This window comes from Triplophysa dalaica, chromosome 21, assembly GCF_015846415.1.
Source record: "Triplophysa dalaica isolate WHDGS20190420 chromosome 21, ASM1584641v1, whole genome shotgun sequence".
NCBI lineage: Eukaryota > Metazoa > Chordata > Actinopteri > Cypriniformes > Nemacheilidae > Triplophysa > Triplophysa dalaica.
In genome coordinates this window covers 16,938,079-16,954,796 of record NC_079562.1, presented here as the reverse complement: position 1 = coordinate 16,954,796, position 16,718 = coordinate 16,938,079, and the positions used below count along the sequence as shown (strand labels likewise).

The window sequence follows — 16,718 nt, the reverse complement described above, 5'->3', positions numbered from 1 at the left end:
GTTCACATACGAAAATATCAAGCTTTCAAAGAAGTGAACACCATACCTACAGTGATACATGGAGGAGGCTCGGTTATGTTTTGGAGCAGCTTTGCAACATTTGGCACAGGGGGCCTTGAATCTGTGCAGGGCACAATGAAATCTCAAGACTGTAAAGTAGTCCTGCCCAGGGTGAGAAAGCTCCGTCTCAGTCACAGGTCATGGGTCCTCCAACAGGATAATGACCCAAAACACACAGCTAAAATCACCAAGAATGGATAGGAACAAAACATTGGAATATTCTGAAGTGGCCTTCTATGAGTCCTGATCTGAATCCTATGGAACATCTATGGAAAGAGCTGAAACTTGCAGTGTGGAGAAGGCACCCATCAAACCTAAGACAGCTGGAGCAGTTTGCTCCGCAAGAGTGGCTCAAACTACCTGTTAACAGGTTCAGAAGTCTCATTGTGAGCTACAGAACACCTTTGCTTGCCGTGTTGCCTATAAAGGTTGTGCAACAAAATTTTAGGTTAGGGATCCCGTCATTTTTGTCCATGACATTTTCAATTGTTAATTTTTCTACAATATTATGTTGAATAAAAAATCAAAATCAAAGTCTGATTTCTGTTAAATATGTAATAAACAATGGTGGATGCCAAGTACTTTAGTCAGTTTAAAGTTATTTCAGAGAAAATTGTGCATTTTCAAATTGAGCATTTCGTCAGGAGACACATCAGGATGTGTGAAACGTGAGCGGCAAGATAAGCTAGACATTCTAAGTGTTTGTTACTTTTGAACAGGCTAATTTAGGTAAGGATGTGCACTGCATTGAAGGGAGATGGGGTATCAGACTGAAATAGAAATGAGAATGGAGGCTGGTATGGGGGAGGACAGTCAGGGTAAGGGAAAAGATACTTCTGGTTGGCTCGGCACACGAGACAATTAGCATACAATAGATGTTTCATAATGTCATACCTCAGCCCACCTCTTTGTTTACTGTTGTTGCAGATACGACAGCAATGTCTTTTCCTAAATCTGAAGCCATTGACTTTTAGTCACGGTTTCAAAATAGGACCACCTCTCACTGTCCTTCAAATATGTGCCCGATTCTTCTTCATTTTTGCTACCTGTGCATTGAGCTGCAGTCGTTTAGTGGTATTATCAGAAGCAAGCTGACTTAAAAGAGATGCTTTGTCTTTTTTGGGAGGTCGCCAGACTTGGCAATATCTTGTCCAGCTCCCATCTGCCAGGAACTCTCACTGTGAGAGTGGCCAACACCCACAACTTTGAAAAAAGTGGGCGCTCTAGAATCTCAATAATATCCACACAAAGTGCACTAGCATTGAGGAAGCAGGAGATTCACACGGACTAATCTCTTTATTTAGTATAGACGACCATTAACCCAGATTTAGCATTGATTTAAGCACAAGTGACGATTTATTCTAAGGTAAACGTAGATGCAAGGCAAACTCCTTCATTCTTGGGTTCCGAGGATAAGGATATTTACATCTGGATAAGGTTTTGGAAGAAAGTCATATTTTCGTTTTTGGTCCTTCACTGTTCACTGTTTGGCTGCCTCCCAAAATCCAACTAAATTTGATGGATAACTATTTGATGGTAAATGTTTTCAGCTGGTTGAAGCTGGATATTTTTAGTTCCAGCATGGTCTAAATAGTTTATCGGGTAAACTATGACATAGTACTACACTATCGGAATAAAAACACAAAACGGGTTTCACCATCACTGGGGGGTTCCAATAAAGGAATTTTTCACCCAAAAATGTGTTTGGTTACTAACATTGTAAGAAATATCTTCCTTTTTCCCAAAGAAATAGTAATTTAAGTTAAGTGGTAAGTTAATGTAAATAAGCAGAATTTTTGGGAGGGAAAATGTACCACCAATTTATTAGTATTGTTATCTTTTAACTTTTTTATTTTAATACTGTTAAAATTATTTGAAGAATTAAAAAATGTCTGTAGTTGGCGGTAAATGTCATTAATTCATTAGATTCACTAAATTCGTTCAGGAATGCAGTTAATTACTCTTTATGAATGAGCCACTGATTCATTGATTCACCCAATTGATTTGCTCAAGAAACATATTCTTTTAAAAACTAAACCACGCTATATGTTCTTCAGAGAACACAACACTTCTCCTGAGGTTTTTCTGGGTAATATTTTCGTTGAAAATTTTGGAAAACAGACAATGTTGTCTATAATATACATCTTAAAATGTATTTCTTATTTATTATTGTATTTCTTTCCTGTAACTCAGTGGTAAGAGCATTGCGTTAACAACGCAAGGTTGTGGGTTCGATCCCAGGGGATTGCAAATACCTATGTAAAATGAATAGGATAAAGCAATGCATGTCGCTTTGGATAAAAGCGTCTGCCAAATGCCTAAATGTAAATGTAAATATTTCTTGATTAATAAAATCAACATGACATGCACTCGTAGTTTTCTGGACAAAAATAGCACTGCTATGATTATAGCGCTTGTTTGATTGCATAATTAAATAAATATGAGACAAAAGCTCATTCAGGGTAATTTTTTCGAAAGCATCTTATTTATTTTTTCTGACAGTATAGTGTATGTTATATCACGCACTAAGCTGTTGCCAGCATCATATGTGTCAACAGTAAACTGAATGAAATTTATGAAAGATAACTTCTTATGTCTAGGGTGGGATGGGTGTGTTAAATGCTTTACAAAAAAGGATTTGCGTTAATTTTCCGTAACACATTAATACAAAAATGAGTTAATTATAAATGCACACCCCTTCATTTTTCCAACTATGGGAGTCAATGGGGGGCAAAATCTATCTGTTTATAAGAATTCTTCCAAATATCTTTCTGTGTTTATCAGAACAAAGACATTTATACAGATTTAGAACAACTCAAAGGTGAGTAAATGATGACAGAATTTTCATTTTTGGGTGGAGTATCCCTTCAAGCTGGTCATGTGCTGATTTAAGTTGGTCCTGAGCTGGTTTAAAGTTCCGATTTACTTCTTTTCCGCATCGTGACGTTTATCCGAGAAATACGGCTTCAGATATTTGAAAAAATGTAGACCGGGGCTGTATTTTGCCCTTCTCTTTTTGATTGGTTTGTTGTAAGGTGGACCTGGAGAGGAGGACTGAAAATGGCTGGCCATTCGACAGTGAGTATAGTCCTACCTCTTTTTGTTGCCGACATCATGTGGTAAAAAGTTGTTGTTAAGAGGGGGAAAAGAACTTCATGTTTTTGATTGAAGATTACATGTGCAAATTAATTTTGTTGTGCACAGACAAATCATTTATAATAATCACTGCAACACTGTGTAAAACACTTAGAACGTTCCTGTGTGATTTCATGACGACTATAAAATGGGCATAAACCACCTCATGACCAGCTTAAACCAGCACATGACCAGCTGAAACCAGCACAGACCAGCTATCATGCTTGAAAACCTTCCTAACCTGCTGCATATGCTTTTTTATTCAACAGGGTATACATAAGGGCTCCATCATTATCATCCTCATTTAAAGGTAATGATGTGCTATTCTAATATATGGATTCGTAGAAAACACGGTGTTCTGCAAAGCCATAAGACGCAAAGATCTAAACAAAATGCAAATCATGGCTTCTTATAGTCTTAAACGGTCATTGACTGTCCTGACAGAGTGAATGCCTAAACTGCTCACATTACCATCAGGACAAGATGTGACCATTTGTCTTCATTATCACATCGCACTTCGGGTGTCAACACAAGTCACTCCAACGAGGCAGGGCAACAGCCTGCTCCTAAACATGTTCCTAACACTCACACCAAACCAATAGTTTGCAAAGAAGGCAAAATTATGCTACCTTCCGATATGATGGATCCATCAACCTAATGCTAAAGTAATCTCCCGGGTAAAGCATGTACTGAAGACCACTGGATCATTTTCTTTTTCATAAAAAATGAAGCTATTTCATGGAAGTCATGCTTGGGGGCTGTGAATGAATTTACAAACCGGCGGCATTCCAGAAATTCATAATTATTTGTGACAATTTATGAAGTGCATTATTTATTCCCCATCGGCTCATGTTTCGATATCACAAAGCCACGTGTTTTAATTGTCATTGCACCAAAGCACTTAACAAATCAATCAATCTCTTCCTCGTGAAAGTGTACGAGGGCCTTTTCACTGTGAAGGTGATGCGACTGATTTGTGGTGCAAGGAAACGCTCTGGAATGCATCGTGTAGTGTTGCTAGGAGAACAGTGTTATGTGTACAAAATCCTATACCAAATCATGTACTGTTTTTACCCAGCAACACTATAATTTTACAAAGTCTCAAATTTAGTTTGACCTCTCAGCTGTTACCTGGGAGACACATTCTAGTTAATAACTCCACAAGACAGCCAACCAGCATCAGCAGCAGGTTTGAGGGGAAACTACGGTCTGAGGAATCTTTAAATCTACCGCAGAGGGAATGGCATGTTTATCATCTGACAGAGTGTCACAGTGTTTTAACGTGTTCATGTAGGTGTAGTTTTTGTAACAGAAGAGAAAGCCTACACTCACCCTCTGTCGTACTGGTTTTCAGCCTCTGGCACAGTCCCTCAATGCCTCCATAGTCCTCCTGGATTTTCACCACTGCCTCCGTTCCTCGGACCTCCATGATGGAGCGGAGCTCCATAAGCCCACAGCCAAAACCTCCCGCATGGTTGCTGTCGTTTCTTTGGTTCTTGGAGTAAAAATCGCTATTCGTCATGTCCCCCATGGTATTGCTCGGTAGCTTTTCTTCAAAGCCGATTGAACTTGAGATCAGACAAATGGAAAAAACGCCACACGGGCAGAGAATGAGTTCCCGGCGTGTCTGGAGAACGGGTATCTAATAAAATTTGAGCAACGCAGGAAACCGCAGAAGGTAAGAGAGGAGGATGAAGAAAAAACAGATCCAGTCCGCTGAATTGAAGAGAGGCTCCCCGGCGTTACGCGAGCGAGGATGCGACAGCCATCCGTGAGATCCCGACTGAGGTCCTGAGGACGTCTGCGCTCACCACGGCTGCAGACTGGCGGCACTCCATACGTGGTTTCCCATTCTACCTGCTTCCAGTCGGCTGCTGTCTACATGGTGAACCTCTCCATTACTCCTTCAGAGACAGAAAGAGACACAGAGAGGGGGAGAGAGAGTGAGGGAGAGAGGGAGGGGGAGAGAAAAAGAGAGAGATGCATGAGTGTATCGCGGAGTTGCGCGCGGCACAAAAGTGAGAGAGGTGCTAGGAAAGCACACCATTGTGCAGTCGAGGCATCTGCGTCTCAATTCGCACACGGAGGTGGGAGGAGGGTGTCTATCTATTCCTGTGATGCTCCTCGTCATATGTCACATGCGTGGCTGCAGCGTGCTGTGCTTTGATTGCACTCTGACTATATACAGAGCCCTGGAAATACTAATGGGACATTTGTGGATCTGAATGAGGCTGCAGTGAGCATCAAAGGGCTCAACGCTATTAAGAAATGCAGGGCAATGCATCACACACTGCAGCAATGTTAGCTGGTGGGGAGCTAGCAATGGCAAACAATTACATAATTCAATGCTAATGCATTTGTGCAACATAAAGTGCAATAAAAGCTACTGCTAACAATGTTACTTTAATTTGGGGAACTTTTGATTTTTTTATCATTTCTATTCACCCTCCTGTTTCAACTCAAAACTTACATGACTTTCAGTCTTTTTCAGAGGACAAAAGAAGATATTTTGAAGAACATTGGGAAACAATCAGCCCCCCAACTAACAGGTTTGAAACACATAAGGGTGAATAAATATCCACTAAATTTAGTTTTTCATGTAAATTATACCTTGGAGGTCAATTACAATAAATGTTGCTTGCTTAATAAAATAACAAATTGTAATCTGGCGCTATAAAGAAAATTAAATCAAATTTACTTGACGTCCAAGGGTGGCGGGGCGAGCCGTTAGGAGGGCGGGGCGCCCCCCTTATATAATGGTAGGGGAAACACTGATCTAGTCATGGGTAGATAACCTAATGGTTATGACCTAACATACCTTAACCCCACCCAGGCGAACACGACAAACATTCATTCGGAAACAAGCCTATGGACTACTTGCACGTAGCCTTGTGAAGATCTTCCGGCCTGAAATTGCACGGCTCACTTTTCATTATTAGCGATAGAAGAAATATTCTAAACATCACTAGGTACATAATCTTCAAAATATCTGAGAAAGCCAGTGCTGGTGAACGATGGCATTTCACTTTTTCTCCTCACACACAGCTCCAACAGACATTTAACCACCAAACGCAAATCACTAAAGGAGACTAACAGAGAATCATAGCGGCACCGTTTTATTAAATAACTACAGACTACAGCACGGACCTGACCAACACACACAACATGCTTTTAGTAAGTGTTTAGATCCCTATATTGTGTTGTTCTCTTTCGAGAGAGGTCTCTTGACATTGCGTGAAACGCTATAGGATTCCCCTAGCGTTTTACACAACGTCTTGTTCCCTCTTTTCAGGGAACCAAGGTAACGACAGTAACCGGAGAAGTTTTTTTATTGAAAAATGTAATGCTCTCGATAAGTAAATGCATTTTTTTGTCAATAGGCCTCTGTAAAAAGTGTAGTTATAACGTTTAATGATAAAATAACATATATTTTTGCCCAGTAAATGTATTTAATTGGCATTAAATCTGCTCTGTATGCATCATATTTTTAAATACTTTCAAATGTGAATGAACGTCTATTAATTGAAAATCCACGCAGAACATTTAACAATCATTGTATGGTGTCATTTTATTGTCGTTAAAATGTATGAAATATATTAATGAGTGAAATATATTAATGAGACTAACACCGTTTAGTAAAAGCGATGGACTTCCTGAAGGGTGCATACAACAGCTTTATTATTCTGGAAATGAGCACACGTTTATAAAATTTATTAAGAAGTGAACTTCTACTAATTTAAGATCTGTCATAAAAAACACATTGTTAACATCATAAACAGGATAAATTGTTTTTAATTAAGTGACCGCCCTAAAATTAGAAATGATCTACCATGATCTCTGCTCTCTATGCTAAACACTTTTACCAGAAATGACTGAGCCGCATTGAATTGAGCCGCATACTTGCACGGAAGACTAGATGCAAGTAGTCCACCCAAAGTACTCTCATTGAACTGAACAGTGAGGGCAGATCGTCAATACGCTTTCTGCTGTAAAAAATACTGCACATTTCAAGGAAAACTTCCTTACAAAAAGATTTTGACATGCAATCGCTGTTTGTCAAAACACTACTTGTATTTACGGACTAAAACTTTATGCTCTTAGACTGTCATGCGTTAACCATGACACCAGAACTTTTTTTCTATTGTCGGGCATATATTAGTTAAAGTGAATGTTCACCCAATAAGGAAAAAATTGCTTTGTTCCGATGAACACAGAGAGAGATATTTGGAAGAATGTTAGTAATTTTCAGTACCCGGACATCATTGATTAATTGAAGAATTAAATGGTAGTCAATCTTGCCCGGGAACTCTTTGTTTTCCTAAATTCTTTAAAATATTCAACAGAACAAAAAATTAAATATTTTTTTCCTACAATGCTAGTGGATGATGTCCCAGAACTGAAAATTGCTAACATTTTTCCAAATATCTTTATCTGTGTTCATTGGAACAAAAAAATGTTAACAGGTTTGAAACAACCTGAGGGTGAGTAAATTATGACAGAATTTCTATTTTTGGATGAACTATCGCTGTAAACCTTGCTATGCTGACAAATACAATCTTACAGAATCCATTCTTTTGGCAGCTGACAAACATTTTGCCATGTGCTGCCATGTTTCAACGCATTTCATTGGCCATGGAACAACATTCATGTTAAATGTCATGCTTGGGCAATACACCAATTAGCTATACAGGTGTGGAAAGAGACACGGGAGGAGATGATCTTTTTAATTATTCTGAGAGAGAGAGAGTGAGAAAAATTTAGAAAAAGATCAAGACAGGATTTAGTTTTTTAGGTATTCTAGGTAAACTTTGTATAGTCAATGTCCTTTTCACATAAACCAACACTTAATTCAGAGGGAGAACAAATAGCCCAAAGCCTAACCCCAATATCAGGGTACATCAATATTCACCCACCCCTATGCTCAACACCATCTCCACCAACTGTGCCCATGAAAGTGAACTCAGCTCCTCTGGGAGGAATAATTAAGTCCACCAGAGGCTTGTTCCTCAGGTAATGTGGGTAATAATACACTTGCAGCTGCTTCTATGTGGATGCAGTGACAGGGCACAAAAGTCTAACTATCCCTCCAGAGGATTGTTTCCTCTGCCGCTGTCAGTGCGGAGTAAAGAGTTGCACCTCATTCGAACAGACTAACCAAGAGTAACAATGACACCTGCAGTAATTTAACAATGCAGCTATGGATTCTGAAAATGTAATGGCATTTTCAATGAATATTGTATAATTCGAATTGATTTCTAATGCAGCTTTACAGTAAATAAGATTTATATATAAGATTGGCAATACTAAATGTGAAAATAATTGTCTGTAGGTTTGTAATCAGACTTGGTCTCGGCCGATAAATAAGAATTTTTAATGTTATAGGTCGATAATAAAATGTATGCCGATATATTTAAGCCGATAAATCTTACATAATTTCCTCTGGTTAAACTACGTCTTCTGCATGGTGCTCGCAGTTTAAATACTGTTCAGTACTGTCGTGGTCATTTACTTTCTGCTATTATGAAAACATTGCTGATATAGGTAGAGTTTGTAGATACAGTATTTATGAATGTGTAAATTATAGGAATATAAGCATATTATTTTAATCAGACTGCTGTCTGAATGCTTTCTGTCTTACATGACCTGTCAGACATGTGGCTATTGTTTTCTGGAAGAACATATTTAAATATACCAGAAGAGTTTAAAGGTTACAGAATCGTTAACTGGGGTAAAGAAGGCTTGGTAAATGTTTTTTTGTGGGTAAAAAATAGAACTTATGGTTACCTTGTTTTCCGCTGTGAATGTTTTCAAATAAAAGCGGTTGTCCACTTTTTGCCTTTTGTTTCAGTCTTAGTGAATCTTAGATTAATATTTAGATACTGTATATCGGGCAATATATACAATGTAATCGGCTTACAATGTTAAAGAATTATTGGTTATCGATATCGGCCAAAATTTACGTATCGGTGCATCCCTAAATCAGACTATTATATTCATATTGCTATAGTGCCAATATTTATGTAATCTGTTAAACAATATCACCATAAAATGTTACTAAGGTACAGAAAACTGTTCCAACCATCCTTCAATAAAGTATGCAGCACCTGCACTATGAAACCTATTCAGTTTTGACGTTTAGATGAAAAGAAATTAACTGACAAAGACAAATGATGTGTTTGAAACAACTTGACGCTTACGGTAATCAATTCGCAGAAAAAGCCACATCTTAAATCTTAAGACCTTGAGAAGCTCTCAAAACTTATGCCAGACATTTTAAAGCCACGTGGGGAGTGTCATATACAGATGTTGACTTTGACAAATAAAGTAACGTCATGTGTAAACAGTTAGGTATAATCTCAGGACCCAACCATTTGTTTTCAATAAAAATATTGGGGAAACACACATTTTCTTCCCTATAAAGAGAATAGAGTTGCTTCAGAAATGAATAACTGTAATTGCCATTTTAAAATAACTTAAGGTAGGTCTGCAAGATTAAGGTAAAATTAATAATAGTTATTATTATATGATAGCGATTATTAATGTTGATAAGATTTTACAATTAAGTATATTTCAAACAGTTCTATAACTGTATATCGTATCTGCAGTCGTTGTTGTTTCACAACAAAATGGCGTCCGCGCTTCCAAAGCCCCCCTAATATCTGTTCAATCGAATTTCGCCTCTGCGATGAACTTCAGGTGCCAAATGAGGCCATTAATACATGTGAACACATGCGTTTACTTTCCTCAGTGGTAAAGCTCAAGTTGTGAGCACTTATGTGAAACTTATCTAAACTGACGTGCTGCGGTTGCTATAATACGGAATGCCAGCTGAAGTAATGTGGGACTGTAATTAGGCGGATTGTTTAATTAACAAATTAATATTGTGGCAACGTTAGTCCGTGAACATTATCTGACACATAGATAACTTACCAGTAAACATGGCGTAAAAATGCAGTGGATCTTACGTCAGTGACAGTGTGAAATAACCGCGCAGTGCCTTGGTAAAGTAAATAGATCTTGAGGATCCACGTCACTGTGCATTGCATTCTGGGCAGTCGCCGCCATGTTTGGTGACACGCTCAGCAGCGCACGTACGATGACAGCAATTGAGAGGAGATATGGCAGTTTGTAACACACGCAGCAAGTGTTCTACATTCTAACAGGTTTTAACTGTATATTATTAATTTTAAACATCAGCCTCCCCTATTTCCCAGTCTTTAATGAGCTGCTGCGTGCTGACCAGTCGTATTTGGTCTCGTCACCTTGACAGACATTACACGAATCACGTAAATTACACATTTTTAATTTACAGCGTTTTGTAGTTTGCATCACTGGGTATTACTGTCAATCGTTTAACATTTCTATTGTAATACAGCTGTCAAATAATGAATGTTTAGCTAATTACATTACCGTCTTAGACCGTAAACAACTGAAGCAGTATCGCGTTGAATATTGTGCTCGGCTTCTGAGAATAGTAACTCCCGCCTTCTTTCATTTGAGCGCCCATTGACTCCCGAGTTCTTCCTTTGGATTGGCTAGTAACTGCCGCATTCTTTCATTTGATTGGTTGGCCATCAGGAAATTTTGACATTGCTTAAAAACCGTTAATATTAATAAAATTGAACGTTTTAATGTTACCGAAGCGTTGCTAACATTAATGTTTTAATGTTACTAAATACCCTTTAATGTTATATTTCTAAACCCAGACGTTGTTTCCCGGTTAGAGCTGAGAAATATGCTAAATCCTAGGTTTCTGCAGTATACACATGATTGAATTATATAGACTCTAAATAAAGCAGCATTTAGCAGATGTGTATTTAGCTTAAATTCAGTTTTATAATTATTAAATAATTGTGAGAAAATATTATTTTGCATCATATTTACACTTATTTACCTGATAGGAACCAGAACATATAGTAGTTAACTTTTATTTTTTTAACCAAATGTCTAATATGCAATAACTTATACAGTCTGTGTGATTAACTGTAATCTATTTAATATTTCAACACACATCAATGCAGAAAAGTCAAATAAAATGTTAAACCGTACACTGAGAATATATAAAAAAAGTGAACAGGAAAATGTTTGTCTGTCCATAAACCAGAACGTCCTGTGCCTTTTGTGTCTCTTTTGCAGTGGCCACATGCATGTTTAGCCTCATTCCATCCATAAGAGCACTCTGCTTTTCTGAGGTTCTCTGACCAGTATCTCTTTCAGTAGCTCCTCTTTCCTAAGGCATCTTCCAATGAGTAATGTAATAGTTGACATGCCGGAGCAATCCGAGGAAGTGCAGGCATTTTCATTATTAATGCAGGCTTGTAATTATTTCATGAGACACATTTAATTGTTCTAAATGAACAGGGACATGTAATTTACTGTTAAATTGTTCCTTTAAATGTTAAATCAGGTAATATGGGTTACATAATTATTGTTAACTGTTCTTTGTCCTTAAGCAGCTAAGTTGGAATGAAGAAACTGATCAAATTGAGAGTATATTTACTTAACTCTAAATCCCTAATATGTATATATATATATATATATATATATATATATATATATATATATACACTCACCTAAAGTATTATTAGATACACCTGTTCAATTTCTCATTAATGCAATTGTGGTGGTGTAATGGTGTGTGTTTTTTTGGCACACTTTAGACCCCTTAGTGGCAATTGGGCATCGTTTAAATGCCACGGCCTACCTGAGCATTGTTTCTGACCATGTCCATCCCTTTATGACCACCATGTACCCATCATCTGATGGCTACTTCCAGCAGGATAATTCACCATGTCACAAAACTCGAATTATTTCAAAAGGGTTTCTTGAACAAGACAATGAGTTCACTGTACTAAAATGGCCCCCACAGTCACCAGATCTCAACCCAATAGAGCATCTTGGGGATGTGGTGGAACGGGACCTTCTTGCATCCCACAAATCTCCATCAACTACAAGATGCTATCCTATCAATATGGCCAACATTTCTAAAGAATGCTTTCAGCACCTTGTTGAATCAATGCCACGCAGAATTAAGGCAGTTCTGAAGGCAAAAGGGGGTCAAACACAGTATTAGTATGGTGTTCCTGATAATCCTTTAGGTGAGTGTAATATCACGCATTTATATGAGGTTTTCATTTAGTTTGTTAAACATTATAATTAGCTATTGCATGAATCACATAAAGTAAAATGTGTCTAAGTGTGCTTAATATGAAACATGAGACATGATTTTATGGTGTAGGTCTGGTGACTATTGACCGTTTCATCTGACGCGTGCACCTGGACTACATATACCAGTCTTGGTTTGTTAATTGGTCTGACTAGTGTCTTATAATAAAACAATTTAGATTTAATTTCATTCATGTTAATTATAATTATTATTATTATTTTATTGAACAATCATTGTATTAAAACAACTATTTGTTGAATTTCGGTGTATGTTCATTTTATTAAAAAACACTATGTTTAATGGTTCCTGTAGTTTGGTCACATTTAAAGAAACTGTATGGTACACTGATATCTAGCGGTTGTGCTTGGTATCGCAGTCCGAATTCAAAATATTGGAGAAACAAGTTTAGCCAAGTAACTGTTCGTCTCGGTTTCTTTTGCTTGTTATCAGAAATAATTTACAGGTTTGATATTCTTTGTGAATGTGTACCGGAAGTTAAGGGCAGTCCACGAGCGCGCGCATGCTCTGTAACGTTTATTTATGTTGTTGCTTTGAAACCTATATGTTGTCAATAAGTAGCGAACAGAGCATATTCCAACTGAAGCAGTAATAACTTTCATTTTCTCATGATATATATAATCAATCCCAACAGAGGTTTTGATTTATGGTGGAAATGAAAAATATGCTGAAACTGTACTTTTGTACACAGTTACCTGACAAATTAAACTATTAACTGGGTGCCGTAAAAGGGCCGTATTAAGCTGCATTTTAATGATATATATGTAGTGTAAGCAGGACTGTTCTTTGTGTCATGGAACTGTGATCACCACATGCACATTGTGTCTGAGGTCTAATTTTGGAGAGGTTATTTTTAAAGCTCTGCCCCCTACTGTAGCTGCACAGTATAAACTCCTGAAGACAGCTGGAGCATCATCACTCCCTCCTGATCCTCAGAAAGGACGATGCAGTAAGGACGTGCCCTGCACCATGTGAAATGAGGAAAGACATTAATGATGGTGGTAATGATGAGTAGAGTTGGGAATGAGGGATCAGGCTGACAGCAGCACAGCACAGCCATCACACGATGCACCATAACAGCTGTACACTGTTCATAAGCATTAGTCTACTGTAACCTGCACTGTCTCATAATACAAATATGTTTTGATTGCTTTTCTGGGGTGCATCTACTGTATGTAAGCTCCGTCTTCACGTGTAAAAAATCATCTCTTTGCAAAATCTGCATTTTAGACAGTTAAGGTCATGGTGAAATACTTTTGAGATCTGTTAAAATACAGTAAATGTAGTTACTGTAACTGTATGATACTTTGTTTAATTGGCTAAGCGAAATATCTGATATTTAGCATAAAGGCACTAGGATTTTTATTTTTTTTACTCCACTTCTATGCAACACATCTCTGACATTCTAGTTCAGACTATCTGAGCTGTATGGAGTGAAAGCAGAAAGTAATTTTGCTTGATGAAAAAGTTTAAGCCTCAATCTAAACTCTGTTTTATTTAAAATGAACAAAAAATAAGTTATTGAGCAAGTGCCTTAAAAAGGCTCCCATTACGTCATGACTACACTACATCCGAAGTAACGTCGCAACACAATAGAAAAGGTACACTCTCAAAAAAAAGGTACTTAAAAAGTTCTTCACAGGGAACCATATTTGGTTCCACAAAGAACCATTCAGTCAAAGGCTGTTTAAAAAACATCTCTTGCACCTTTTTATAATAGAAGAACCATTTTTCATCACAAAGAGGCTTTTGTGTAACAGAAAGGTTTTTAGGATGTTAAAGGTTTTTTATGGAACCATTTAAATGAAAAAGGTTCTTCTATGGCACGCATCATAAATCCATGTTATTTAAAGTCCATGTATAAATCTTCCCACAGTGGATGTGAAAAAGCGAATGTTCGACACAATAATGCATTAGAAAAAAAGCAATTGATTTCTATGAAGCGAATAACATAACAACCGAATTGTTCCCCAGGTCGAAAACAGGAAACTGGTTTCCCCAGGAAACTCAAAACAACGAGACGGTGGTGCTAAAGCACAGAAAACTCAATTCTCTTTCTCCGCACACCAAGTATGTGTACGTTTTGATGCTTTGCGCCAAGTTTTCACTGTCCCTTCTTCGTAGCAGTAAAAAAATAATTGTGAATTGCAAAAAGCGAACATCCGTTTTGCCTTTAATAGGAAAACTAATTTGGTCGGACATTCGCATAAATTAACTTTAAAGTGCTCACACTGGCATCGCTCGTCAAGTTACACTAGATTCGACAAAAAAGATGGGCAGTTAGCTTATAATGACCAAGATTTTCTGAATTTTTTCCCAAAAAGCTTTCCTGTACCTCAGTGGTAAGAGTATTGCATTGACAACGCAAGGTTGTGGGTTCGATCCCAGGGGATTGTATATGTCTAAGTATAAATGTGTAGGGTAATGCGATGTAAGTCGTTTTGGATAAAAGCGTCTGCCAAATGCATAAATGTAAATGTAAATGAAAAAACAGATGCCATTTAACTTCAACACACATGAGGAAATTATGTAAAGTAGCCTGTAATGTTGTGTTTACCATACAAAGATGTAGATATAGGGGCAAAAAATACAGATTACAGCGGAGTGATTTGCCATGTATGCCAAGTTTATTTTTTGGTCAAATTTAAACTGTTGTTGCAGTTTGCTTTTTATTCTGTGATTGGAAGTATTTTGTGGTATAAACCTGTGGCTATTTAACCTTTAAATTCCTGTCTTAAACATGTACACTGAATTAAACAGTATGACATCACATTGTCTTCAAACCATTTGCTCCGTTTCATCAAATTTTCGGGGGACATTTCAACACTGCAAACAGATTTTCTCTGTGGCGTACTGCAATGTTTAATTGTGTTTTGATCCCGCACGTCAAGAGGACTGAATGCAAAGATGCCCCTACAGAGACGAGGCTATTTCTGAAACAAATAGCTCCGATCTTGAAAGGGTGCCACTGGAAGTCATTTTGGTGTAAAGGGTAAAGAGATTGCAAGCCTTTTCTTCCCAAGAGTCCTCTTTTGTCCACGGTGAGAGATGGTCTTTTAAAGAATGGCTGCGTGGATCGCTTCAGGGTTGTCAGGCCTTTGCGGAGAGTGCTGGATATTACACGCTATGTCTCTCACATGACTGAACGCAAACCGCGACCGGAGCGATCAACCTTTGTTGCCGCCAAGACTTTAATGCATCCTGCCCTTCAGTGCCAACGCTGGTGAAAGGGCTGCCACTAAAAAAAGCCCCCAGACACGTCAAGATGGACACAACTGGAGATGTGATGTCTAACCCACAGAGTTTCCTTCATACTGTAAAGAAATTCTGTCAACAAACATATAACATCCCTAAAAGTGTCCATTTTATCAAATGGTAACTATACAGCAAGACTTTTGTCTGCCAACATATTGTAGGCTATTTGCCATGTCTAAAATTACTGTATGCCACGTTCAAGAAATAGTGCTATTTGTGTCTCAGCGTTTATTTTTTCATTACTATTTAAATATATGCTTCTGTGGTTGAACATTACAAAGTGTATCTAAAGCTAAAAGGTTAAATCTATCTAAAAGGCCTCATCATGTATGTCAATGCAGCTAGCAGACACTTTTCACCAAATGATCCAAGCAGGGCTTGCAACACATTTGAGAACACATTGAGAACGTGCACGCACACCATTTCATTTCAGCTATATGAATGTGATTTAGTAGATTTAACTGTATTTAGTAGTAAATGGAAATCTTTCGACTGCGGCAGATCATAGTAAAACTAAACAGCGTTATCGTGAGGCTGAGGGTGAATTGAGAGCAGCTGTGCCCTTTAATACAGTAGGTGGGTTTAGATGACATGTCACTTCCGGAACACACGCACGACTCCCCGCTGCCGTCAGTGGCTCTGAGAGGACCGCCGGTGGTTTCGCTCAGTAAAAACCCTCTCAGATGTCACGTCTCCAGGTCTGCTGTGCCCGATCCACCGCTGCGTGTCCTCCGGGGACCCATTACGTGCTGACGGTGCATATTGATCTAGCGCAGAGGATGTCACCTTTGCTTTGCAGATTTGGCTGCATGAGAGGACACTTGCAGTGGGCCGGTGTGTGTGGGCGACTTTATGTCGTACCGGTTTGCTGGAAAAATCGTTTCTGTTTTGACATGCTGAAGGCATTTAAAATGAAAAAAATAATTATACAAGAAGATAAGAACAGATTTTCAAAAAGAGAATTAAAAAAATATACCCGTCACTTGATAGGCTACTTTTTTTAGTTCAAAAACATTTCCTGTAAATCCAACATAATAAACCATTATTATCAGCTTGTTTATTTTTAACCATAGTGTGCATCAGT

The 16,718-nt window shown here is 38.0% G+C and overlaps 1 protein-coding gene across 9 annotated transcripts in view; it reads right to left on the bottom strand.

Moving 5' to 3' along the window:
• Positions 1 to 16,718, bottom strand: part of atp2b2 (ATPase plasma membrane Ca2+ transporting 2) — a 144,758-nt gene that overhangs the window by 68,140 nt on the left and 59,900 nt on the right. For 2 of the 9 annotated variants that reach the window (XM_056734558.1, XM_056734561.1), the window contains exons 1-2: positions 10,126 to 10,381; positions 4,528 to 5,099 (exon numbers count right to left, since the gene is read on the bottom strand). In XM_056734558.1, the coding sequence (XP_056590536.1) occupies positions 4,528 to 4,726 (199 nt within the window). In that variant the 5' untranslated portion in view covers positions 4,727 to 5,099; positions 10,126 to 10,381. Of the gene's footprint in view, positions 1 to 4,527; positions 5,100 to 5,239; positions 5,397 to 10,125; positions 10,384 to 10,605; positions 10,713 to 16,718 lie in introns of those variants that run through there. The other 7 variants (XM_056734559.1, XM_056734560.1, XM_056734557.1 and 4 more) reach the window with 6 other exon arrangements.